Source organism: Fundulus heteroclitus, unplaced genomic scaffold (genome assembly GCF_011125445.2).
Source record: "Fundulus heteroclitus isolate FHET01 unplaced genomic scaffold, MU-UCD_Fhet_4.1 scaffold_40, whole genome shotgun sequence".
Lineage (NCBI taxonomy): Eukaryota > Metazoa > Chordata > Actinopteri > Cyprinodontiformes > Fundulidae > Fundulus > Fundulus heteroclitus.
The window spans coordinates 3,223,021-3,250,286 of record NW_023396813.1 but is presented as its reverse complement, the minus strand read 5'-3'; the positions used below and the strand labels follow the sequence as shown (position 1 = coordinate 3,250,286).

General features: G+C 38.1%; 1 protein-coding gene across 3 annotated transcripts; it reads right to left on the bottom strand.

Annotated features, from left to right (window-relative positions):
- Positions 1–689: 689 nt before the first annotated feature.
- On the bottom strand, positions 690–26,945 carry dhfr (dihydrofolate reductase). Of its 3 annotated transcripts, none has more exons than XM_036130988.1 (7): positions 26,777–26,945; positions 26,473–26,522; positions 19,650–19,755; positions 5,016–5,139; positions 4,667–4,782; positions 1,358–1,458; positions 690–1,286 (listed from the first exon to the last, which is right to left on the bottom strand). In XM_036130988.1, the coding sequence occupies exons 1-6, from the start codon at positions 26,878–26,880 to the stop codon at positions 1,383–1,385; spliced, it is 576 nt and encodes a 191-aa protein (XP_035986881.1). In that variant the 5' UTR covers positions 26,881–26,945; the 3' UTR covers positions 690–1,286; positions 1,358–1,382. The 3 variants fall into 3 exon arrangements, with proteins under 3 accessions (XP_035986881.1, XP_035986879.1, XP_035986880.1); XM_036130986.1 differs by having other exon boundaries at positions 690–1,284; positions 1,399–1,458; XM_036130987.1 differs by having other exon boundaries at positions 690–1,284; positions 1,351–1,458; positions 26,777–26,944.
- Between the last annotated feature and the right edge of the window lie 321 nt (positions 26,946–27,266).

Below are 27,266 nucleotides of genomic sequence, written 5' to 3'. Positions count from 1 at the left end.
GGAGCGGTGGAGGCAGGTGGGTCCTCCAGGACCACCTCCTCAGGGAACCGGACCCCTGCACCCCTTCACAGAACTTGGGAGCATCGCAGGCCTCGGACTGAGGCGGGACACCAGTAACACCAGTGGAGGCAAGAGGTGCTGGAATGTGCGCCCCCACGCAGACTTGGGCGGCGGCGCGCAAGCCAGGAACCCCTGTGCCCGATGCTCTGACATGCATCGCATCAGCGCAGGCAGCAGTGGTGCACGCACCCACGCAGGCTTTGTCCGTGGCGTGCGCGGCAGGAACCTGTTCCCGGCGGCGCACAAATCCATACCTCCATGCGTTAATAAATTTGATTTCCATTGATAATTTTTGTGCGATTTTGTTGTTAGCACACGTTTACTCTAAGAATTTCTTTATAAAATATCTGCAGCGGCAGCCTGAGAAATTGAATGTTCAGTATTACTTTTACACTACAGAACAAAAGCATATTTTCTGTACTAAAAAAGGTGCCAAGAGGCCGGCTTTAAAGTGTATTGTTCCAGATCAATGCGCTTTGTCCACCATTTATAGTTGGATCACATAGATCTAACTAGGTATAAAATATCTGGTGTAATGTAAAAAACAGCCTGTGCCTAAAGCTTTCTTTTTATTTGCTGTTGAACTTAAACCTTTATGTACCCCAACAAAAAGGCTAAAAACCAGAAAGCATGTTTTAAAAGATTTGGATTTTATTTCAAACTCAAAATTTCCAAAACCCAAACGTTTGATATGATCTGGCCTATTCAACATTGTTTTCAGTTATACAGCTGTGAGGATTTCAGATATAGTTGTTAGTAAATGAGTAAAAAAAAAAAAAAACAAAAAAAAAAAAACACACTCACACCACTAATTATACATCCTGCCTACAGTAGCTGGGCGCCCCTTTTGCTGCAGACATTAAACAGAAAATGTGTGCAGAAGATGGAATAAACAGTGAAATTATTTCAAGATCATGGCATTTCATTTTTTTAAATATTCACTTTAACTTTCATGAAAACAGCTAATTGCACGGAAGCAATATACAATTTCCTTATCCGCCTACAATGCTGTGAAGAAACATGGCCCTCTTGACCAGCAAATGTCTTTAAACTCACAGTCAACATTTTAGAAAGGGCTGCCTCACACAATATCATTATGGCCCAGTAATTAAAACATCAATACTTAACATTTGCTGCAAGTTGTGTGTTGTACATCCAGTCATTACAAAATCTCTTCATTCTTCCTGGGATGTATCCAGAGTATCCACAACTCTCTGCCACCAACTGTGACAATGCAACAATGTGAATGAAAATGGCAAAATAGCAGAAGCATTTACATAATCTCATTACCTTGTCTTTTATCCCAAGTATTAAATCATTGTTTAAATGCTTTCGTACACTTCGAATTTGTACTGGATTCCATTCTCCTCCTGAAGCTCTTTTGGAACTCCTGGAAACCTGTAGAAGAAAAACAATGATTACGCAACACACAAGAGCAGAGAAGATCATACAATGCTGGCTGTCCCCGAGTGTGGTACGCAGCATTATCCATGTCTGCCAAATCACTACATGCTGCCCACTTGACTTGTAAATCCAGGCTAAATCCCTGCTCCTCATTAAAAGCCACCGGCATGTTCCACTGTAATGATGGCGTTGTTGGGATGATGGGTTTGGAACAAACCGCGTTTTCCTTGGTGGCTGAAAAGTAAATTTTTAGCCTCAGTTGACCAGAGAACCTACCTCCATATATTTGGGGAGTTGCCTACATGCCTTTTTGGCAAACTCAAAATATGCCTTCTTATTAAAGAACTGTTTTTAAATCAGCCAGGAGAGATAAAGTCAGTTTCTGAAATGTGAGAAGCTACAAACTCCCTCCCCCGGGGGGACGGCCCCCATCACAGCGAGTGGCACTGCAACAAAGCTGTCTGCCTCACATTTTTCTCTTTTCCTGTGAGTCCTCATCAGAAGTGGTTCACACCAAGGAGACCGCCACATGTGTCAGTGGATGTCCGAATCCGAACATTCAACGGACATTTGCAGTGCTGACCAGGCTACCTGTTGTGGGAAAGCTGAGTCGAGACAGCACAGAAAAGCTGATCTGAAATCGCCCTTTAAACTATGCAGGCCCTACAGAGAACAAACACAGCCACGCCAGGAAGGCCATGTGGAGGTCCCTGATGGTTGACAGGCCAAGAGCAATCCATTGGACCAGCACTCAACCGGAGAACCCGGCCGGGATTCACAGACCAGCTGGCCGAAACCGCTTTCACCCCGGCTGCCCTGTCACCACAACCTGACAAGCTTCACCCTGAAGCAACTTCTTCCAGACAGCCCAAAGCTAACCTAACTAACACAGAGGCACGTGTTTGACGGAGAAATAAGCAGGGAAAAATTAAAAGTAAACCACTTGAATCATTTAATGTGTTTTGCTGTTTCGTTTGAAGGTATGAACGAGGTAAAAAAAACCAAGCTAAGCTACCCGTTAGCAACCATTGAAACAATGCTAAGCTGATGTTTGGCTGTGTTTACTGTCATTTTAAACTTTATTTCCACGAGGATTTTGTACACTGATGGAATGCTAAAATTTGTGTTTTCCAGTCCTCTCATTAACTCAAAATATGGGTTAAAAGTCTTTTTTAAGGGAGCGCTAAATTGCTGCTAGCTGTGACCAGACATCCCCGATTTCCGGGGACAGTCCCCATTTTGGATCACCTGCTCCCGGCAAAAACTGTACCCAGAAATGTCCCCGATTTCAGTGTAGTATGATGGAGAAAAAAAAGGTTTATTGCAACAAGAGGTATTTACCAGGACAGAAGAACAGAAATTTGGTCAACTTACATAAGCAGCATATTAGCTCCCCGATAACTTACGGCTACCACCTAGTAGGCCTGAACGACTTTGGAAAATAATCTAATTGTGATTTTTTATCTTGATATTGCGTTTTTTTTCTTCAGTTTAATTTATCATGTCCTTTAAACGTATACAAACAACAAATCAATTTGTTTCATCGCTGTGCAGATTAGTGGCCAAAAGACCCACTGTGTCTCAACTCGGAGCAGAAATGATTGCGTTCTGACTACGATATATTTCAACCAAAATTGCGATTTGATTCTGACATTTCTCTGCATTAAGCACAAGCAACAGAATTGGCCTCTAGATAAATATGTTTGTAAACAATGACTATTTAAAACAAGAACTTTGAATGTTTTTACTAATCAGAATATTATTCAAGAGAACAGCTTTTAATTTAATTGGACATCAATCCTTGTTGAACATAAAGTGCAAAGTGCCACCAACAGACAAGTCTATGTATTAAACTGATGCTATGGAGAGATTCCTGAAAGTTTCTGGTAAAACAGTATGATTATATAAACTCTAAAATAAGTAATAAAATTAGATTATCTCCCTGCTGCAACTCTCTTTCCTTCCATGTGGCACAAACCCACTTTAAACATGTTACCCACACCTAAGGATGTGTCTGATTCACTAATTGTTACATAGGCAAAAATTGCAGACCTGTGCGATTTGGAAATTGCGTTTTTTTTTAAAATTGCGATTATATTGAAAATGCGGTTAATTGTGCAGCCCTACCACCTAGTAAACGTAACTACGGTGTTTAAACCCAATGCTGGTCTTCATCTTGCCATTGTTCAATAGTGCTACGAGTGTTAGTACAGCATTAACAGGGAGCATTAATGTCGATTTAATGGAGTTTTATGTAACTTTAAGTTAAACTCAAACTAATGTAAGCAGTGGCCACAAGAAGTGCAACAACATGCAATTTCCGGTCGATCAACTGCTTACAGCGCCCTCTAGCCTCCTAAGTTGCCGATTCTAGTGTTAATTATTTCCTGACCAGGCTACCTGTTGTGGGAAAGCTGAGTCGAGACAGCTTTCCCACAATTTAATGTAATTATTTCCTGGGGAAATAATTACATTAAAAGAAATCAAGTGTCCTAAAGGTTAGTGATTTTCACTGAGCAAATAATTTTTTTAAAATGCAATTTCCTCAAATAATGTTTTATCCATCTCAGATTTGCATTATGAATGGGTTGAAAAGCATATTAATCTTGTTCTAAATTAGTTAATTTTCTCTTATTCTATTTTCTTTAAAATGAACTTTGGTTCTCCAACTTAGATCTGCAATGAAACCAAGATTCACTGAATCATTCTGATGATGGTTTTCAGCTATTTTTATCTTTTTGTTTGTTGTGTGTGCATAGTTCCTTGGCTTCTCTTTATCTTTATTTTGCTTAGTAGTTTAGATAAGTTTCACTAGCCTACTAGAGAGAATTTGTTGATTGAAATATAGTGTTCATTCAGATAAACAACATTCCATAGTGGTGTTCTCTGGCTGTTCATTTATTTCTGTTAATAAATTCTTACACTTGAAGAGACGTTGTCACAATAAAACCCATTACACTCTGCCCTTACCAACAGCCTCCACATTTACTTAATTCTACTAAAACCCATAGTTATAAGCTCTGCCAATTCAACTCCATACATAATTACACACATTGTATATTACACATTTGACTCCAGCCCAACATGCAAATCCTAAACAGTCCAACCTAAAACAGAATCAGGCACTCAAGGTTGCTTTGATACATCAAAGATGTGTGTCACTTAATTAGTTTAACCAAGGGAAACATTATTATGTCCTTACTCTGACAGCAGCTGATATTTGTCGAGAATAATTTCAGGGAGGAACGTGTCACAGTCAAACTGCTGCTGGACTCGTGTGACAAACAGCCTCCTGGTTCCTGGGCTCAGCATCAACTCCTGCGAACCCCCCCCCACACCAAAAAAAAAAAAACAAACACAAAAAAAGAAAATACAAAAAGTGGTGAGAGTTGTATAAAACTGCTGCTTATCTTATGCTGGTTAATTAAAGCTAATTAACTGAGAGCGTAAACATTTACGTAATTATTTAGCTCAGACCCAATATTCCACCCATAGGTGGGATTTAACGCAAAGCAGGAAAAAAAAAAAAAAAAAAAAAAAAAAATAGCTACCTTGTATAGAGAGCTTCCTCCAATGACCCAGACCTGATCCGCTTGTTCTGCCAGCTCTGTGTCAACTATTTTTAGAGCTGAGCAGAAGTCTGCCGCCAGGTAGTGTGCTCCTGCAGGTGGCACTCTAGAGCAAAAAAAAAAAAAAAAAAATCACATCACAGATATCACACAAGTCCATAGACATTATATACGTAAACGCCCCATTGGGCGCATGTTTGCACATCGACTTCACCGCCATATTGTATGTGGCAGAAAGTAGTGAACGTCTATATTATGCCTATAATGCCTAAAAGAGCTCATCAGATTTGACTTTCACAAGTGGAGCAGTACTGCTTTTGCCATAGAGCTCCGCTTGATTTATGAATGTGAATAGTTTTATTATGATTCATGTGGGGAATATATCAAATGATATGGACACTACAATGGGAAAGTAGGAGAGGAAAGGAAGAACAAGAAGAAAAAAAGAAAAGGCGAAAGAAAGAGGAGATAAAAGAGAATGATAAAACAATTATTGAAAAAAAACATGTACTTCGTTTAATTGAAAATCTGCAGTTCCTATATTGTCCATGAGGGGCACTGTGTTTTAACTAGCAGATTAAGCTTCAGGTGTGGAAAAATTTAAATCATTTCTTAATTTTTATCTGTTTGATGTATTTTGTCATGTAGGACAGTGTTTTTAAGTTCCAAAAAATGTGAATAAATGTTTTTCAACATTGTACAATCACTGTGATCAGTTCTTATGCATAATGCACAAGTAAATGTTTAACTGAGTAAAAGTATTGTTGAAATTGCACATACTTTTCTTAAAAACGCTAAGGTTATTCATAATATATTGCGTAAAAGTGAAATTAATTTAATATAAAAAACCAACAACAAGTCCGCATTTATTAATTCTATTCAATCTTGCAATGAGTTTACTCGTGTGGCCCTCTTGAGATCAGATTAAGCTGTATGCGGCCCCTAAACCAAAATGAGTTTGACACCCCTGCTCTAACACATCTGCAGCATAGGCAGAACCCGCCCAACGAGGCGTCTATGTATATAATGTCTATGACACAAGTCAAGCATTTGCTTTAATACTGCAGGTCAGTTGGACTCTAGGTAAATTGGGGCTATTATTGTCAGCCTTTTCAAAGCTTGGTTAAAATAAAAACAGGGCTGGGACTATTAGCACTAAGTTTGATTAAATAATGACACCTCAATACTAGTGTGTGCAATACTGCACTGACAGAGCAACTTTCACAGAATATTTGGTGGGATTCTACGTATATTTCAAGAGCAAACATATACAGTTGTGTTCAGAATCATTCCATCCCCACAACAGTAAAGTATTTTTGAGAGTTTGAAATTTAGTTTTGTCTTGTTCACAACCGGATCAAAGAACTTGTAAAATAGACAAAGCAACTTGAATTTCAACAATATTTTTTGCTGTACTCCAACAAAGTGTTTTTGTAAATACCTCATTGACAAGAAGATTCAACCCCTTAAAGCTATAGTTGGTATTCCCGTTCATAAACACTTTGTTACACTGTGTGAAATGGTCCTTCCATCCTGACAGTAGTCAGCTTGTGTCAGGTAGGCACATGCTCAAACTTAACACGAGAGTCTCATGAGCCAGAGCAACGCTAGTTTGAAAAGAAACTACCAAACACTACCGCTGCAGGGTGGGAGTTTTTTGGATTTAAACCAAATAAAGCTGCCTGCTTAATTTGTCTGAGCCGGTAGGTTTGAAATAGGTCTTCAAATGAAAATGTGATGTATCGCAATAATGTTTAGAAAAAATTATTGTCTACCAAAATTTGTTATTGTGACAGGTGTACGCACGGCATCACAGTGCCTGCTGGAAAATAAATGGTTACACTCATGAGCGTAACGGTCAAATTCCAGCGTAACTTTGGCAACTTTCTGCTTAATTAATGGTCCATTACAGAGGTTACTTAGGGTGAACAATGTGAGTTTATTACCTTCGCTGTTCTTTATTCTGTAAGGGACATTGCAAGCTCCCTATGCTAAAGGAGCTATGATAGGACGCATACAGGCTCCTTTTCCCATCGCTTTCTTTACCGACTGCACTATGGGACTTTTCTCAAATGATATCAAAATTGCTAAATTTACAACAGCCCAGTGCGAATACACCATATTGGATTCGGACAAATGTCGAGCAGTAAAGCTTTTATGAGTCAATTTGATTAGATCTGTCCTGAATATCATCTCAGACATAACAAAACACCGTTGCATTGGCTTCTACCAGAGTGACTTGCGATACGATGATGGTGACCATATGAAGGAATCGAGAAACTTGAGCTGACTCCGGGCAAATGCGACCTCATTTAAGAAAAGCACCATTTGGACAGCTCTTATTATGAATGCTGATGCACTTTTCAGTTAAATTAAAATACTACATTTTCACAAGGGGGACAATTTCAGGTGAAGTTGTGAGTTTTTTATTTAATTTGTTTAGGCTTCCAAAAAGGCAGCTCATTTGAGGGAAGAATAATAAACATTCTAAATACAATAGACCTTTGCAGCGCTTTTGCTGCTCAGGCCTAAATATTATTTTCTCAAATAATATTTCATCTAACAAAGTTGCATTATAAATGAGGTGAACACTGGCCCACTGTTCTAAATTTGTTAAACTAATTTAACCTCATTCCAAGTTCTTTAAAGCAGGACCATGTAGGAATGGGCCGGTTACCGGTTTCAAGATATACCCCGGTATTAAAAAGTCACGATTTAAAAACTGGCAAACATTTTCTTTAATACCGTTAAAGAAAGAAAGAGCCCTTTTTATGTTTAAAAAGGGCTCTTTTAAAACATAAATCATGTCAGAGAGAAAGTGGTCAGATCCCTCAGATCCACGGGCATCACATAACCCCTCCCCCTGCACACCCTTAGCATAATGGCTGAAGGAGGCAAACGGCCCAAACTTTCCCCCCTTCTAAAAGAATAAAGTCAGCTGTATGGGAGTACTCTACCCAAAGAAGATGGATGTCAACTGGTTAGAGGAGGATAGTTGCCTGACCTGCAAGTCATGATTTAGAATAGTGGTGGCCAGAGGAGGGAACACTTTCAAGATGATAGCGCATCTGCAGGAACACCACCCATTGCTACATGAGAAATTCAAGGTAAGAGCATCCCGTCATGAAATTAACAAGCTACCTTTAGCCTCGGACATTACTGTGAAACATTTACGGCCTCTTTACCGAGTCAGACAGCTGGTGTTTGCTCTGGTCATGACTTTGTCAGCCAGAGTGTTTTAGAGTTGTTTCACAGTGTTTAACCTTAACTGAAAGCTAAAAGAACTGAGTGCAGAATTTATATAAGATATCTACCTTAAACACTACTTCGGAATCTAAAAAGGTAATAAAACTCCCCTAATTAACTACCTTAACTACCTTTATTGTGCTAGAAGTATGAATGCGCACACCGAAGGGGAGGAGCCTAAAAGTGAGTTAAATTCCAGAATGATACATGTGATCTAAATACAGCTTTCAGTGGCAATTAAATTTAAATATGACTAGAGATTATGTTAATAGACTAATTAGAAATGAAAGTTTAACACACGTCTTAATTTTTTTTAGAACAGTGGTGGGTTTGGCAGCAACATGTCAACTTGCCAAGTCAAAAGCTGAAAATCAGCCAGGAGTTCAGCAAGCATGATACTATGATGATACTAATGCTGCTATTATTGCTGCTACTATTGCTGCTACTGCTACTACTACAACAACTACTACTGATACTACTACTACTACTGATACTACTACTGATACTACTACTACTACAACAACTACTACTGATACTACTACTACTGATACTACTACTACTGATACTACTACTACTGATACTACTACTACTACTACTACTACTACTAGTAGTAGTAGTAGTAGTAGTAGTAGTAGTAGTAACCGTAAATACTAGTACTAGTAGTACTAGTAGTAGTAGTATCAGTAGTAGTAGTAGTAATAGTAGTAGGAGTAGTATCTGTTGTAGTAATAGTATTGATATCAGTTGTATCAGAAGAACGAGAAGGAATTTGAAGTATTTGAAAAATGTAAAAATTTGAAAGACAGGGTGTCTACAAGTATAAACAAGTTAAATTTAATACTTTTTAAGACCTTTTAATACCACTTCTAAATGAAATTTAAGACCAAACGTACGATGGAAATACAAATCAAAATGACTGTTGAGTTTAAGAACATCGACTAAATGTGTGTAATGCGAAAAGACAAACATGTCATTACAGTCCCATGAACAAATGCTTATAAAATCAAGTAAATATATAAAATACTGTTCCTTCAGAACAAAAATAAATAAAACAGGGGTTGCTGGAGCCTTTTTCCCGATTATAAAATAATTGTAGCCGTCCAGTGGTTTCAGGGGCTTTCGTGCTCTCTTGTCTGTACTGGCCTGCGTGTTTATAAAGGCAGGTGTATGTCGCGGTACGGAACACTTGTCAGCATTTCCCAGACTCCCTCCGTCCCTTCAGGCTTTTGCTGTGTGGATCTGGCAATTTGATATTATCAACCATCAACTTACTCTTATAACGATCTTGTGATACGTTATCTGAAGAAGAAAAATACGTGGAGAACTCGTCAGTTTCTCTGTTTGCGTCCGCCATTGTGTTCGCCTTTTGCCAACCAGTCCGGCGTGCATGCGCGAAAAACCCGCATCAAAACAATAACAATGAATTGGTCTATAGGCCACCGCTGAGGTGCCGGTGTTATACATTTACATGTAAATTTGCCAAAAAACGCACCCCCTGCTATTTTACTGAAATATACACTTGTAGCTGATTAAACATTTCCTACATGTTTACAAATGTGTTCTAAGCTACCATTATGAATTTCATGAGTCTGGGACAATTTTTAGATTAAAAACATAGGGGGTGCATTTTTCGGCAGCCATTTGCCAAAAAACGCACCCCCTGCTATCTATGAGGGGTTGGCACTTGTATGACTTTATTCCTGTATATCCATCTGTAGTTAGTCAGCAAATGCAAATTCTGGCCGTTAAAACAATGACAGGGCAATTGTTGCTGTTTGATCTGCAGCCCCATTTGGAACTTTTAAACAGGCTTTTGAAGAACTTTCATAATTTGCTGTTGTAATATTATAGAATTTTCAGAATAAAAAGCTAGCAGATGTGCATAATCAAAAACAATTTAATAAATACAAGTATAGAGCATTAAGTATTGTTAGAAAGGTCACGCTATTTTCTGGAAAAATACATTATTGTATGAGTTAAGTTCTTTTCCGTTTTATGCCTCTTTCCTTGTAAGTTTGAAATGTCCCATGCCCCTGAAAGCACCATAGCTTTCTAACAGTCGCGAATGCATCACACTGGTCTATGAACGCTGTGCTGTTTACTGTAGAAGCAGTCTGATCTTCCGTTTAAGACAAAGCTTTGCAGTTTCAAAACTCACGTCGGTTCTCACGGTTTATTGTTGTATGTGAATGACGAGAGACCACAACAAATAAATCAGCCGTACCTCAGATAAAAACTTTGGATTTAATGGTGTTCATTAAACCCGTACTTTTGTAAACGAATCTGCCAAATAAACACCGTTTTTTTCACACAAGAGGTATATTCAAACGTTTTGATATCACTAATATAAGAACAAGTAACTCCGTTGGTCACATTTTAATCCGTTTTCTTCGTCGATATTCAGCTGTACAGAGCGAGGCGCGCTCCCGCGACAACGGCCGGCCGGCGGGGTTCGCGCACCGCTGCGGTTGCTGTCACGCATTTTCCCAGCCCGTCCACCGGGCGATTCACACGAACTTTTTTGGCGTATGTTGTTCCACAGTTCTACCAGTAAAATGGCCGCCTGGACATCCTCTTGCGATAGTTTAACAGCTGAAAAGTCGGTCATATCGTTTCTGTTGCATGTGTAACGGCTGGTTGCTACGTGCGCTCTCACACCATTTGTCCTACCTTAAAGGCAAGGAGCGTTGCTCATAAGATGGTGACGTCACGTGCGTACCGCGCCAACAGTGCTCGGTCTGTGGCTGATGACGTGTCAAGAGCACACACGAGCCTGCTCAAGAACGCATATTGAGAAACGGCCATCGACAACGCAGCGCATAGGCTACCGGAAAAAAATATTCGACCTAGCAGAACAGATTGCCACGGTGACGTGACACACCAATATTTAAGACCCATGCAAAATTAATTTAAGACAATTTAATACTTTTCAAGGCCTTATTTTGAGGAAAATTGATTTACGACTTTTTAAGGACCCGCGGCCACCCTGGAAAGATTTTAACCATTTGAACAATTTGAACAATGAGAACGATTACAAGAATTCGAAGGAATTTGAAGGAATATGAAAAATTTGAGGAATTTGCATTCATTTCAATGGGAGCAAAAAACACACAAAAAGTACAAATACTTCAAAAAGTATAAAAAGGTACCATAACCATGAGACATAGCAGTAATGTCGAGAACGAGCCGAACGTTTTGGTACGAAAATCGTTGAAGTATGCAGGAGTAGTTAGACGCACAGAAACGTACGGAATAATAATAATAATAACTAGAAAAAGCTGTTCCTACGCAACAGCGAGTGAGAATGCTAATCTGCAGAACGATTGAGCAGAAGATGCAGAAAACATTGAAATCATATTTGAAGAATTTGAAAAAAATGTAAAAATTTGAAGGAATTTGAAGAATTTGAAAAAATTCGAAGAAATTGAAGGAATTTGAAGAATTTGAAAACTTTGAAAGAATTTGAAAAATTTGAAGAAATTTAAAAAAATTTGTAAAATTTGAATTTGAAAAATCTGAAAAAAATTGAAGAATTTGAAAAATTTGAAGACTGAAAAAATTTGAAGAATTTGAAAAATTTTAAGAAATTTGTAAAATTTGAAAAAATTGAAGAATTTGAAAAATTGGAACAATTTTGAAAATTGGAAAAATTTGAAGGAATTTGAAAATTTTGAAAAAAATTGAACAATTTGAAGAAATTTCAAGAATTTGACGAATTTGAAGAAATTTCAAGAATTTGAAGAAATTTGAAAAATTTGAAAAATTTAAAGAATTTGAAAAATTTGATGTAGGCCAAATTTGATGTGCAGCTTACTCTCTAAATAACAGGAAAACAATAAGTGAGAATGCTGTATAGCATTCTCACTGATAACTAGAAAAAGCTGTTCCTGCGTAACAGCGAGTGAGAATGCTAATCTGCAGAATGATTGAGCAGAAGATGCAGAAAACATTGAAATCAGATTTGAAGAATTTGAAAAAATGTAAAAATTTAAAGGAATTTGAAGAATTTGAAAAAGTTTGAGGAATTGAAAGAAATAGAAGAATTTGAAGGAATTTAAAGAATTTGAAAAAACTTTGTAAAATTTGAAGAATTTGAAAAATTTGAAAAAAAAATTAAAAATTTGAAGAATTTGAAGTTGAAGAATTTGAAAAATGTGAAAAAAATTGAATAATTTGAAAAAAATTGAAAAAATTGAATAATTTGAAAAAAATTTAAAAATTTGAAGAATTTGAAGTTGACGCCTTTGCCCCCCTTGCCGCCCTTGCCGCCCTTTGTCCCCTTTGCCGTTGCCGCCTTTGCCCCCTTTGCCGCCCTTGCGGCCCTTTGTCCCCTTTTCCGCCCTTTGTCCCCTTTGCCCCCCTTGCCGCCTTTGCCCCCTGTGCCCCCCTTTGCCGCCTTTGCCCCTTTTCGCCCTTTGCCGTCCTTTGCCCCTCTTGCCGGCCTTTGCCCCCCTTTGCCGCCTTTGCCCCCTTTGCCGCCTTTGCCCCCTGTGCCCCCCTTTGCCGCCTTTGCCCCCTTTTCGCCCTTTGCCGTCCTTTGCCCCTCTTGCCGGCCTTCGCCCCCCTTTGCCGCCTTTGCCCCCTTTGCCGCCCTTGCCGCCCTTTGTCCCCTTTCCCGTTGCCGCCTTTGCCCCCTTTGCCGCCCTTGCGGCCCTTTGTCCCCTTTTCCGCCCTTTGTCCCCTTTGCCCCCCTTGCCGCCTTTGCCCCCTTGCCGCCTTTGCCCCCCTTGCCGCCTTTGCCCCCCGGTGCCCCCCTTTTGCCGCCTTTGCCCCCTTTCGCCCTTTGCCGTCCTTTGCCCTCTGCAGGCCTTTGCACCCCTTTGCCGCCTTTGCCCCCTTTGCCCCTTTGCCCCTTTTCGCCCTTTGCCGTCCTTTGCCCTCTTGCCGGCCTTTGCCCACTATGACAGCATTGGAAAATTTGAAGAATTCTATCCAAATGGAGCCTGTCCCTCTGGCCCTCAGAGTTCCGTCGTCATGGAAACTTGCTCACACCTGCAGCGGGCCATTCTACCGAAGTGCAGAGACTTTGCTCAGACTCTGCCTCATTGGAATAGAATGGAATACTTTGCCTCAAACAACGCTCCATATCTCATTTATCCGTAAATGGTAGAGACGTAATTTTTTCTGCATTTATTTAACGTTTTTTTCTAGAAAAATTTTTATTTAGGCGTAAAAAAATATGATATTAAGGGGATTTTTATGGAATTTAAGAAATCCTCTGAAAACGGTCCCGAACAAATCGCTGTAGCTGAAAAAGTATAAGAGATATCAAAATAATTCTTTCACTGTGAGTATCAGCAGGCGTTTGAGGACTATGGAGCTCATTTTTATGTTTGTACAAAAATCGGTGTAGGCACAGCGATGATGTAAAAAAGTGGTTGATGTGGGAAAATGCAGCTCCAAAGCGTTTTAAGGATTTTGCAAATTCGCTACTCCCGAACAAATTGTTCCTGCGGAAAAGAACGTAACAGTTATCCACAAAATTCCTTTTTTGTGAGTGCCAGATGGGTCGGGACATTCATGTGTGAAAGTCTCATGCCTGTACATAAAACGGTTTAGGAGTAGCGACGATGCGAAAACATGTGATGTTTTGGATTTTCAGGTGTCATTTTTGAAAACCGCTCCATAGGAAATGAATGGGGAAGGTTTCGGGTTAGTGTCGCTCTGAGGTGATTTGCGAAAAATCTATAAATCCCACACCAATGAGGGTTACATTTTCCAAATTCAGACAAAAATTCCTACGTTTTGATGTATAATTTATGTGGATAGGTTGAAAATTGAGCGAGTGAGAAGAAGTTGTTCGGAGAAGAAGAATTTGTTGAATTTCTAGAGTGCGCACTCTAAAAGAGCCTCCTTGACGACCATAGCAACACATGTTATTTGCTGAATTTCTTGAAAAGCCAAAATTATTTTAAGGAGGTACTATATGAAAATGGTAAAAGATATGAAAAATCTGAAATATACCACAATAGCTGAAAGATATCACTACATTTTAAAAGTTTAATGACGTTTCTAGCTGAAAGTAGGCTGAAGCAGTAAGCTGTCAAAAAGCTGAAATATTTGAAGAATTTGAAGGATTTTCCATTCATTTTCAATGAGAGCAAAAACTCACAAAGAGTTGAATATTTTAAATATTATAAAAGTTATAATTACCAAAGTCATAGCAGTAATGTCCTGAAGGAGCTGAACGTTTTGATACCAGAATGGTTGAAATCGGTTGAAAAATGTGGAACGAGAAAGGCGTCGAAAAACGTACGGAATAATAATAATAACTAGAAAAGGCTGTTCCTGCGAAACAGCAGTGAGAATGCTAATCTGCAGAATGATTTAGCAGAATATGCAGAAAACATTGAAATCAGATTTGAAGAATTTGAAAAAATTTAAAAATTTGAAGGGATTTGAAGAATTTGAAAAAGTTTGAAGAATTGAAAGAAATAGAAGAATTTGAAGGAATTTGAAGTTTGAAAAATTTGAAGAAATTTGAAGAATTTGAAAAATTTGAAGAATTTGAAAAATTTGAAGAATTTGAAGAATTTGAAACATTTGAAACATTTGAAACATTTGAAGAAATTTGGAGAATTTGAAAAGGTTTGAAGGAATTTGAAAAATTTGAAGAATTTGAAGAAATTTGAAATATTTGAAAATTTGAAGGAATTTGAAAAATTTGAAGAATTTGACAAACTTGAATTTAAAAATTTTGAAGAAATTTTGAGAATTTGAACAAATTTGAAGGAATTTGAAAAATTTGAAAATTTAAAAAATTGAAGAATTTGAAGATTAAGAACAACTAAAAAAATTCTGAAGAAATTTAGCAAGGCGCCTGCCTCGTGGTACCGTCAAAAATACTAACGGGGAGTAACACTGCGAATTTCAGCTTCCTACGGTCTTCACAGCACCCGCAGTAGCCTTCGAAAGGTGCCATGTTAAGTCAATGGACCTCCTAGAAGCCTCTAGCTAAAAGGGTTGTCATGGAGACTCCCTCACAGCTGTAGCCCTCTATTTGTCTGTAAAGGCAGAACAACCCCGGCTAAGCAGAAGTTGGTAGGACCTTTCTAAAGCTACTTCTGGTTAGCAACATGCTAACCGTTAGCCGCTAGCATGGTTGTGTTCAGTATCACCGGGTGATTGTACTCTGTCAGTTTGGTCCAAATCCTGTACTGGGAAGTGCCTCAAAAAGGGGTGCCAATACTTAATGTCACCAAACGTGACCAAAGTTCATGGGTCAGATTGGCCTCCTTTAGCAACTCAGCCTCACCACATCTGGGCCAAGAACTCAACATTTGACCAAAATGGTCAGTAGCGCCATTTCCCACATGTGGGGGGTGCTGTATTGGCCAATTGGGTCGTGTCTGGGCATCATGCCAGGTCCTGTTGGAAGCAAAGGCCCAATAGGAAAGCATGTGACATCCAAAATGGGACAGAAAACTGACACATGGCTGAAAGTCACTTGAAAATTTTAAAATGTTAAGAGGAAGTGACTGTGCGAATTTCAGGCTCCTACATTAATCACAGCCACTGCAGTGGATGTTGAAAGTTGCTATTCTATCCGAATGGAGCGTGTCCCTCTGGCCCTCAGAGTTCCGTCGTCATGGAAACTCACTGACACAGCTGCAGCGGCCAGTCTCCCGAAGTGCAGAGACTTTGTCAGACTCTGCCTCATTGAAATAGAATGGAGAACTTTGCCTCAAACAACGCTCCATATCTCCTGTTCTGTAAATGGTAGAGACATAATTTTTTCAGCGTTTAGTTCCTAACGGATAGGAGAACAAGAAAAACTATCGGTTTTTGCTAGAAATTTTTTAATTTAGGCGTAAAAAATTATGATATAAAGAGGATTTTTATGAAATTTGAGAAATCCTCTACAAACGGTCCCGAACAAATCGCTGTAGCTGAAAAAGTATAAGAGATATCAAAATAATTCTTTCACTCTGAGTATCAGCAGGCTTTTGAGGACTATGGAGTTCATTTTTAGGTTTGTACAAAAATCGGTGTAGGCACAGCGACGATGTAAAAAGTGGATGATGTGGAAGAATGAAGCTCCAAAGCGTTTTAAGGATTTTGCACATTCGCTACTCCCGAACAAATTGTTCCTGCGGAAAAACCGTAACAGTTATCCACAAAATTCCTTTTTTATGAGTGCCAGAAGGGTCGGGACATTCATGTGTGAAAGTCTCATGCCTGTACATAAACGGTTTAGGAGTAGCGACGATGTAGAAAAGTGCCTCATTTGGGGAGATTGAAGTCTGATCCTGTTTTAGCATTTTCCCAAAACGCTACTCCCGAACAAATTGTTCCTGCGGCAAAACCGTAACATTTATCGACAAAATTTCTCTTTTGTGAGCGCCAGAAGGGTCTGGACATGAATGTGTGAACGTCTCGTGCCTGTACATGAAACGGTTTAGGAGTAGTGACGATGTAAATACATGTGATGTTTTGGATTTCCAGGTGTCATTTTTGAAAACCGCTCCATAGGAAATGAATGGGGAAGGTTTCGGGTTAGTGTCGCTCTGAGGTGATTTGCGAAAAATCTATAAATCCCACACCAATGATGGTTACATTTTCCGAATCCAGACAAAAATTCCTACGTTTTGATGTATAATTTATGTGGATAGGTTGAAAATTGAGCGAGTGAGAAGAAGTTGTTCGGAGAAGAAGAATTTGTTGAATTTCTAGAGTGCGCACTCTAACAGAGGCTCCTTGACGACCATAGCAACGCATGTTATTTGCTGAATTTCTTGAAAAGCCAAAATTATTTTAAAGACGTACTATACGAAAATGGTGAAAGATATGAAAAAGCTGAAACATACCATAATAGCTGAAAGATATTACTACATTTTAAAAGTTGAATGACGTTTATAGCTGAAAGTAGGCTGAAGCAGTAAGCTGTCAAAAAGCTGAAATATTTGAAGAATTTGAAGGATTCTCCATTCATTTTCAATGAGAGCAAAAACCGCACAAAAAGTGAAATATTTTAAATATTATAAAATTTATAATTACAAAAAGACATAGCAGTAATGTCGTGAACGAGCTGAACGTTTTGATACGAAAATTGTTTAAATCGGTTGAAGTATGCAGGAGTAGTTAGATGCCGAAAAACGTACGGAATAATAATCAAGACCTGAAGGAACTTAATAAGTGAGAATGCTGTATAGCATTCTCACTTGATAAGTGAGAATGCGGCAGGGACATGCATTGGGGGGGTGGAGGGGGCTTGAGCACCTGCCCCTTTGCCCTTGATGCCCAAAGTGCCCTTTTGTCAGTGTGTTTTTTGTGTGTGTGTGTGTGTGTGTGTGTGTGTGTGCGCAAAATAATAATAATTTAGATTAGCTATTAAAAATTAGCCACAGCTGCCTGAAAAAGAAAAGGTGAGGTTTTCCCTTTTACCAATATTTCGTTGTTATTGTTGCTTTCATTGATTGTCGATCCTTTGAGGCAGTTCAGGCATAAATAGCAGGTGTTATTTCTTTTACATAATATACAGTATAAGAACACTATAGATGCCACTTAAACAACTGCTATATTTTGTTTAGACTAATTAGGATTCCACATAATAATTCAATTTATTTCACAATTTCAACTTCTAGAATTAGAATAAAGACAAATAAAACCGAGGAACACCATTTACATTGGTTTTATTGTACAAAGGTTTCCACACTGTTCATTAGTAAATGAGTACAAACCAGAGGCAGAGCTAGACATTCTCATCACCAGGGCTTTAGTCCACAACATATTTCATCATTACGCAGGTACTTTGGAACACCAAAAAAGTAAAAATTATTCAATCTGTTGATGTGGTCGCAAAATTAATTTAATATAGGCCTTTACATATCTTAAAGTTTAATCTGCTGTTGTTTAATAGTCTTACTAGTATATGCCAATAGTATATTAATATGTTCTCATTTGAATGATGAAATGAACAACCACTCATGTAACAGATCAGTTTTGGTGTCACCAATCATACTCAAAGTACAGTATTGGGTCCTCCATGCTGCTTATGTATTAAGATTTACTGCACATTTAAACATCAACAACTCACTATTGTTAGGAAAATAATTAGTTGTCTGAGAGGATGTAGGTAAGTTTAAGCTGTTATCTACATTTCAGATATATGATATAAGAAATGTGTTTGGAATGCTAAGATGAATTACATAAAATGGGCTACACAGAGCAACTACAACTTTGTTGAAGTTTGAATTTAATATTTGAAATGCTGTCATTGACATTTCTACTTCCAGTGCAAAGTAAATACAATAAATGTATTTGCAGTCCCTTGAATGTATAATTTTGCTGTTTTATGATGCAGACAGAGTATCTTTGATAAAAAAAAGAAAAAAAGAATAAGGGTGGGTTTATCTCTGCACATTTCTATATCTTCAAAAGAAAATACAGGATAAATCTAGACAACAGAAATATTTTGAATATGTTTGGTTAAATAGGCCCGCATTTACTGTCTGTCTCTGTTGCTGGTAAGTTCAAATGCAAACTTGTGGGAAAAAGTCATTCATCAGATCCAGTGATGCTTAAAAGATAAACAAACAGCATCTAGTGTGTGTCGTGCTTATAAAATTTGTAAAAATGTAGCAAATAATGCTGCCTTTTCTTTTTAGACAGGCAAAACACATCCTAATGCTCAAATCAAGCATCAAAAAAAAAATAGGAGCATCCATAATGCATAGGACCAATGAAGCTTTGGACCAATAGTGCCCCTACCAAAGTTCAAATCAAACCTACGCCCTTGATTCCATGTTACATTCTTCATAGTATGGGTTGGTACATTTCAGCCTGTTGTATAGCAAGGTATGTTTCTGTATCATGTTTTAAATCCGTGCATCATGTGCCCTCTTTTAACTTTGAGCACCTGCCCCTCCAACCGTCTCTGCACGGCCCTGGAATGCAGTATAGCATTTTCACTGACTAGACGTGCCACAGTATGAAAATCTGACAGAGTAGAACAAATAGAATACCCACATCTTTGTTTAGCTGTGACCCCGTCTAAGAGAATTAGCTGGGCTCCTGCTGACATAAACCCTCCGTTTTTCTATAAATGATATCCTTGACCCAGTTGTTCTGTTTAACTTTGTTTCCCTCAAAGAAAACCATGGAACTACTGTTGTCATAGGACTGTATTATTATCACCCATTTATTTGTGTGTGGCAGCAAGGAGACACCTAAAACATGCAGACTTATCGGTACTTGAGGACCAAGGTTGGGAACCACTGTTCTAACCAAATAAACTGATATTTCTGTATTGAAAATGTATACCACAGTGATATAAAAACTATACATATGAAGCTGAAATACATGCTGAGGAGGGGATCAGAATGACCTGCATGGTAGGCAATGTGTACTCTGTGTGTCTGTGCATCATACTTGCTCTCCCTGCTGAGAACAATGTTGATCCTGTCTTTCAGGGGTCTGTTCTTCTCTGGGATTGAGAACCAGGTCTTCCTGCCCATAATCACCACATTCTGCCTCCCTGCAGGAACAGTTTCAGTCAGTCATTAATCCGCCTGTGCAGCTCAGACGGAGATGGACGGTTTAACGGTCCGTGTACCTTCAGGCAATTCGATTTTTTTCCGGAAAACCAAAACGGAAAAGACTTCCGTTTTCTCGTTTTTCCATTTAAAATAAAAAACGGGAAAATGGAAAACAAAGCCGTTTTTCTGTTTTTGTCAACACAATTTAGAAATGGAAAACCAGAAAAACGTAATGAAAAAAACGGCCCGTTTTTCGATTTCGCCAATTCTTTTTTCCATTTTCTTTTTAAGATTGAAAGACGAAGACGCTTTCACGGCTGGCCCGGAAGTGCAGGAAAATATTTCAAAATAAAAGCCTAGATGTACACGTAACATAATGCAAGTCTGAAGAAAAATAATGAAGCGGAGAGATTTCTTTTGAATAAAAAGAGGACCTTTTTAGGTTGCAACATGATAGTTTATTGTAGATACGTGAGCTTTATTACATTATTGTGTGTTTTATTGGTGGAACATGAAACACAAAGGCTGATCAAATGCTGTATACAAAAATATGGAAGCAAAGTTTATTTGAAGATTTTTCTCATCAAGCAAAACCCACCTTCACATAGGATTACTGTCTATATGTGTCTTGTTTTTAGTGAACAGTATATATTGTTGAAGCTAACAGAGAAACAAAGTTGTTTTTATTGATTTAACTTCACCAACAACAAAAACAATAGGGGAGACCGGGGCACTTTTTACACTCATACATAAATATTGGAATCAAAACACCATATATAAAAAACATATGTACCAGATGAATGAGCAAAGTCTCAGGTATATATTTTGTATTCTGGTATTTTTCATATCTTATTCCTGTGCAGAGTTATAAGCGATCTAATGGAGATTGTCACCATGTGACAAGTTGCCCCTCCAAAGGGTGAGTTGTCACACGGGGTTTTGCAAACAATAAAAAAAAGGGCAAAATTAATTGTTGTTATTTTTAATGTTAAGTGAATAAATGACAATAACTCACTTTTACTATTTATGAAATAAATATGCAACATGCATTACGAAACTGACACTTAAACTTTGAATACAAACAAAAGAATTGCCAGGAGCACATGCTTCATATGAAATAACATGAATTAAAATGAAATATTATGAAACTTTGATTGATAGCTGTCTGACCCTGAATTTCCGCTGGTGTGAATGTTTTACAGTATCACCTCAAAGTACGGTAATTGACATCAAAGTCCTTCGCTGTACTCCATTTCGACTTGTGACCCAGGGTCACCTGCCTGACTGCCCTCAGCATCACGTCAGGTGCTGCACGGCCATGCTCTGTTTTTCTTTTATAACTCCTGACCATCTTTTCACTTTGTCCTCTCTTTTAAATCGCTCTTTTTTCTGTAAAAAAAATGTAAAATATTTAGTAGGATGTATGGATTTAAATTATTTTTAAAAATGATCATTTTGGGGTAAGTTGTTACATGTGACAACTTGCCCCAAAATGATCATGTTTGCTAATGCTAGCTTTTTTTTTTGCTAATGCTACTTTTAAGACTAATCTTAAAACTTTCCTTTTTGACAAAGCTTATAACTAGAGTGGCTCATGTTACCCTGAGCTATCTCTATAGTTATGCTGCTATAGGCTATGGCTACTGGAGGACATCAGGGCCTATTTTTCTCACTCTACTGAGTTCTACTGTTCTCCAGTTTTGCATTGCATTGAAATGACTGTTGTCATTTCAACTTTTAACTTTTTTGTTCTCTCTCTTTTTTCTTCATAGTAGGTACACCTGGTCTGGCGTTCTGTTAACTGTGACATCATCCAGAGAAGACGGCTCACCCGCTACTACCATCTAATGTAGAACAGATTACTGGATCAATGTGTGCTTCTGTGCTTGTTTGTCTGTCTTGTTGTGTCTCTGCTCTGTCTTCTGTAACCCCAGAATTTTTATCTGAATGAAGGTCATTTTAAAAAATATAGAGTTAATATTTTTTTATTTTTTTTTACTTTGGGTAGTGGAAAATGGTCAATTGGTGCTCATTTAAACTTACAATGTCCTGTCCTCTTCTCACTCAGTCCGTGAGACCTGACCATGCAAAGGAAGAAAACTAGTATTCCACTTTTTGGTTGCACCCTCTGCTGGAGAAGATAATTGCAATGTGACAACTATCCCCGGTCTCCCCTACTGCCACCGGGATAGAGTGCCTCATATATTTCCTATTTGTCATACAAAAGATGCTAATTAAAAAGTGAAACTGTTCCCTGTCTGGACTAGAAAAGCATCTATAGCGGCTTTCACGGGAGTTCCTCAGTGCTTCCTCTCTCCTTGATGGAAATTTTTGATTACATTTTTACTAAACAAGTGTTACAATCTCCCTTATTGAATAGCCTATAGATGGAGATTCTTATTCATAAGGACACTGAGATCCAATCTAACCAATAGCTAGATAAGCTGCATTGCCTAGCTTTTTTAAGTCTGTTTTAGAAAGTGCAATTATTTGTTCATTTGCTGAAAGAACCGATCCAGAAAGCTGGTCCTGTGCTGAGGATCCACTACCGGAACCGCTGAGCTGATTGTCCAGAAATACATTTATATTTTAATATATTTAAATTTCCCTTAAGGTACTAAGAATTTTTAATATTTATTTTGGCTTGAAATATTGAAGATTTGTGGTTATTTCACACATTTATATGAGACCAAGTGGTTAATATTTTATTGAAGTGTTACACTATTTACTTAAACAACTGCTTATACCAAATCCCCACAAGGTGACGTTATACTACTGGTAGGGATGTTGCTGCTTCAAAAAACAAATTTTAATCATTCAACTGATAAAAAATAAGTTAATTCTGCTGAGTTTTCCCCATACTCATGCTATTTTAGATTTTTACATTACATAATCTTTGTTGTCACATTTAACAGCAACAGGTTTTCCATCTCAACCTTCATCCTGCACAGACATTACACCCCCCCCCCCCCCAAACAATAAAACACACAATAAAGTAATAAAGCTCAGGTTTTTTACGACAAACTATCATGTTGCAACGTAAAAGGTTCTCTTTTTATTCAAAAGATATCTCTCCGCTTCATTATTTTTTTTTCAGGCTTGCATTATGTTACGCGTACATCTAGACTTTTATTTTGAAATATTTTTCTGCACTTCCGGGCAAGCCGTGAAGACCGTCTTCGTTTTTCAATCTTAAAAAGAAAATGGAAAAAAAAAAGAATCGGCGAAATCGAAAAACTGGCCGTTTTTTTCATTAAGTTTTTCTGGTTTTCCATTTCTAAATATTGTTGACAAAAACGGAAAAACGGCTTTGTTTTCAATTTTCCCGTTTTTTATTTTAAATGGAAAAACGAGAAAACGGAAGTAGTTTCCGTTTTCCGTTTTGGTTTTCCGGAAAAAAATCGAATTGCCTGAAGGTACACGGACCTTTAACAGGGAGCCATGTCCACAGATGGAAATTATTAACTCAGACCACGTCTATGGTCCGTGTACCTTCAGGCAATTCGATTTTTTTCCGGAAAACCAAAACGGAAAACGGAAACTACTTCCGTTTTCTCGTTTTTCCATTTAAAATAAAAAACGGGAAATTGGAAAACAAAGCCGTTTTTCTGTTTTTGTCAACACAATTTAGAAATGGAAAACCAGAAAAACTTAATGAAAAAAACGGCCCGTTTTTCGATTTCGCCGATTCTTTTTTCCATTTTCTTTTTAAGATTGAAAGACGAAGACGCTTTCACGGCTGGCCCGGAAGTGCAGGAAAATATTTCAAAATAAAAGCCTAGATGTACACGTAACATAATGCAAGTCTGAAGAAAAATAATGAAGCGGAGAGATTTCTTTTGAATAAAAAGAGGACCTTTTTAGGTTGCAACATGATAGTTTATTGTAGATACGTGAGCTTTATTACATTATTGTGTGTTTTATTGGTGGAACATGAAACACAAAGGCTGATCAAATGCTGTATACAAAAATATGGAAGCAAAGTTTATTTGAAGATTTTTCTCATCAAGCAAAACCCACCTTCACATAGGATTACTGTCTATATGTGTCTTGTTTTTAGTGAACAGTATATATTGTTGAAGCTAACAGAGAAACAAAGTTGTTTTTATTGATTTATCTTCACCAACAACGAAAACAATAGGGGAGACCGGGGCACTTTTTACACTCATACATAAATATTGGAATCAAAACACCATATATAAAAAACATATGTACCAGATGAAAGAGCAAAGTCTGAGGTATATATTTTGTAGTTGTGTATTTTTTATAAACCCTATTTCTGTGCAGAGTTATAAGCGATCTAATGGAGATTGTCACCATGTGACAAGTTGCCCCTCCAAAGGGTAAGTTGTCACACTATATTGGGTAAGATGTCACACGGGGTTTTGCGACCAATAAAAAAAGGGCAAAATTAATTTTGTTGTTATTTTTTTATGTTAAGTGAATAAATGACAATAACTCACTTTTACTATTAACGAAATACATATGCAACATGCATTACGAAACTGACACTTAAACTTTGAATACAAACAAAAGAAAATCTCAGAGTCAGACTCCTCATCTGAGTTGCAGTTTTGGCATAGCTTATGTAGATTGAATTGCCAGGAGTACATGCATCATATGAAATAAATTGAAATATTATGAAACATTGATTGATAGCTGTCTGACCCTGAGTTTCCACTGGTGTGAATGTTTTACAGTATCACCCCAAAGTACGGACATTAAAGTCCTTCGCTGTACTCCTGTTCGACTTGTGACCTAGGGTCACCTGCCTAACTGCCCTCAGCATCACGTCAGGTGCTGCACGGCCATGCTCTGTTTTTCTTTTATAACTCCGGACCATCTTCTCACTTTGTCCTCTTTTAAATCGCTCTTTTTTCTGTAAAAAAAATGTAAAATATTTAGTAGGATGTATGGATTTAAATTATTTTTAAAAATGATCATTTTGGGGTAAGTTGTTACATGTGACAACTTGCCCCAAAATGATCATGTTTGCTAATGCTAGCTTTTTTTTTTTGCTAATGCTACTTTTAAGACTAATCTTAAAACTTTCCTTTTTGACAAAGCTTATAACTAGAGTGGCTCATGTTACCCTGAGCTATCTCTATAGTTATGCTGCTATAGGCTATGGCTACTGGAGGACATCAGGGCCTATTTTTCTCACTCTACTGAGTTCTACTGTTCTCCAGTTTTGCATTGCATTGAAATGACTGTTGTCATTTCAGTTTTTGACTTTTTGTTCTCTCTTTTTCTTCATAGTCTGACGTTCTGTTAGCTGTGACATCATCCAGGCTAAGACGGCTCACCCACTACTACCATCTAATGTTGAACAGATTACTGGATCAATGTGTGCTTCTGTGCTTTTTTGTCTCTCCTGTTGTGTCTCTGCTCTGTCTTCTCTAAGCCCCAGTGGGTCGAGGCAGATGACCGTTCATACTGAGCCTGGTTCTGCCGGAGGTTTTTCTTCCCACTGTCGCTTCATGCTTGCTCAGTATGAGGGATTGCTGCAAAGCCATGTACAATGCAGAAGACTCTCCCTGTGGCTCTACGCTTCCCCAGGAGTGAATGCTGCTTGTCGGGACTTTGAAGCAATCAACTGGTTCCCTTATATCGGACTTTTTTTTGACCAATCTGTATAATATGATTGAATTTGACTTTTTAAAGTGTCTCGAGATGACATGTTTCATGAATTGGCGCTACTGAAGATGATGGATAACTTCCTCCTCTCCAAAACACAGTGAAGAATCAAAAGAGCAAGGGACTTCTTCATGTTCTTTAAGATGATAGCTCCTCAAGATCCTTCCTGCCAGCAGCTCACATTCTTCTACTATATTTTTGATTGATTTTTTTTAATATATTTAAATTTCCCTTAAGGTACTAAGAATTTTTAATATTTATTTTGGCTTGAAATATTGAAGATTTGTGGTTATTTCACACATTTATATGAGACCAAGTGGTTACTATTTTATTGAAGTGTTACACTATTTACTTAAACAACTGCTTATACCAAATCCCCACAAGGTGACGTTATACTACTGGTAGGGATGTTGCTGCTTCAAAAAACAAATTTTAATCATTCAACTGATTAAAAATAAGTTAATTGCTAAGTTTTCCCCATACTCATGCTATTTTAGATTTTTACATTACATAATCTTTGTTGTCACATTTAACAGCAACAGGTTTTCATCTCAACCTTCATCCTGCCCAGACATTACACCCCCCCCACCCCAAACAATAAAACACACAATAACGTAATAAAGCTCACGTTTTTTTACAATAAACTATCATGTTGCAACGTAAAAAGGTTCTCTTTTTATTCAAAAGAAATCTCTCCGCTTCATTATTTCTCTTCAGACTTGCATTATGTTACGTGTACATCTAGGCTTTTATTTTTGAAATATTTTCCTGCACTTCCGGGCCAGCCGTGAAAGCGTCTTCGTCTTTCAATCTTAAAAAGAAAATGGAAAAAAGAATCGGCGAAATCGAAAAACGGGCCGTTTTTTTCATTAAGTTTTTCTGGTTTTCCGTTTCTAAATTGTGTTGACAAAAACGGAAAAACGGCTTTGTTTTCCATTTTCCCGTTTTTTATTTTAAATGGAAAAACGAGAAAACGGAAGTAGTTTCCGTTTTTCGTTTTGGTTTTCCGGAAAAAAATCTAATTGCCTGAAGGTACACGGACCGGGTCCATGCAACTTAAATCAAGTGGATTCAGTTACCTGTTACTGACGGTGTGGCTGTCATCTTTCGGAAATGTGCAAATTCCTTGCTGAAAGATGAAAATCTATTATTAATTAAGTGTTTATTCCTTCAGGCACCGTAGATATTGTTCAATACTGACTTCAGGTTGCCCACCGCCCTGACCGCAGCCTTTAATAAGGATTTATAAACACCAGCCTACACTCCTCGCTGGACCTACATAAATAGGTCGCATCGCAGCAGGAAGCTCGATGCTGCTTTGCATCTTCGAATGATCCAGTTAAGCCCCCATCGTATGCTGGAGGTGCTGAGTTGGTAACTGACCTGAGCCGGACAGGGTGCCAGGGCAGCTTCCCATCCTTCCCTATGCCCAGGTTGGGGCACACCGCCACGATTCCGTTCAGGACCCGGGGCATTCTGATTTCCATCCCTTGCCCTGACTGCTGACAGACGGCCAGGGTTTCCCGCCAACATATAAGACAGCAGAACCGGAAATTACGATCTAGTCTTGTGACCAGGTGTTCCAGCAGAATTTATACTGCCCCCCGTTGTACATAGGTGGTATTTATTTCATTTAAAAGGCTAGATCAATATCTTAAACGAGCATTTAGTTATTTAGTTATTCACAAAGCTTAGACATAACAAAACATACCGGATAGTGAGGATAAAAGAAAAAGTTTAATGTGATGAAAATGATATAGGTTCAAGCTATGGTTTATACATTTTCGCCGATGATGGTGCAGTGTGGAAGAAAAGAAGAAATGCAGTTTGTTTTTAGGGAAATACAAAATGCGCTGGATAAAATTGTAGATTG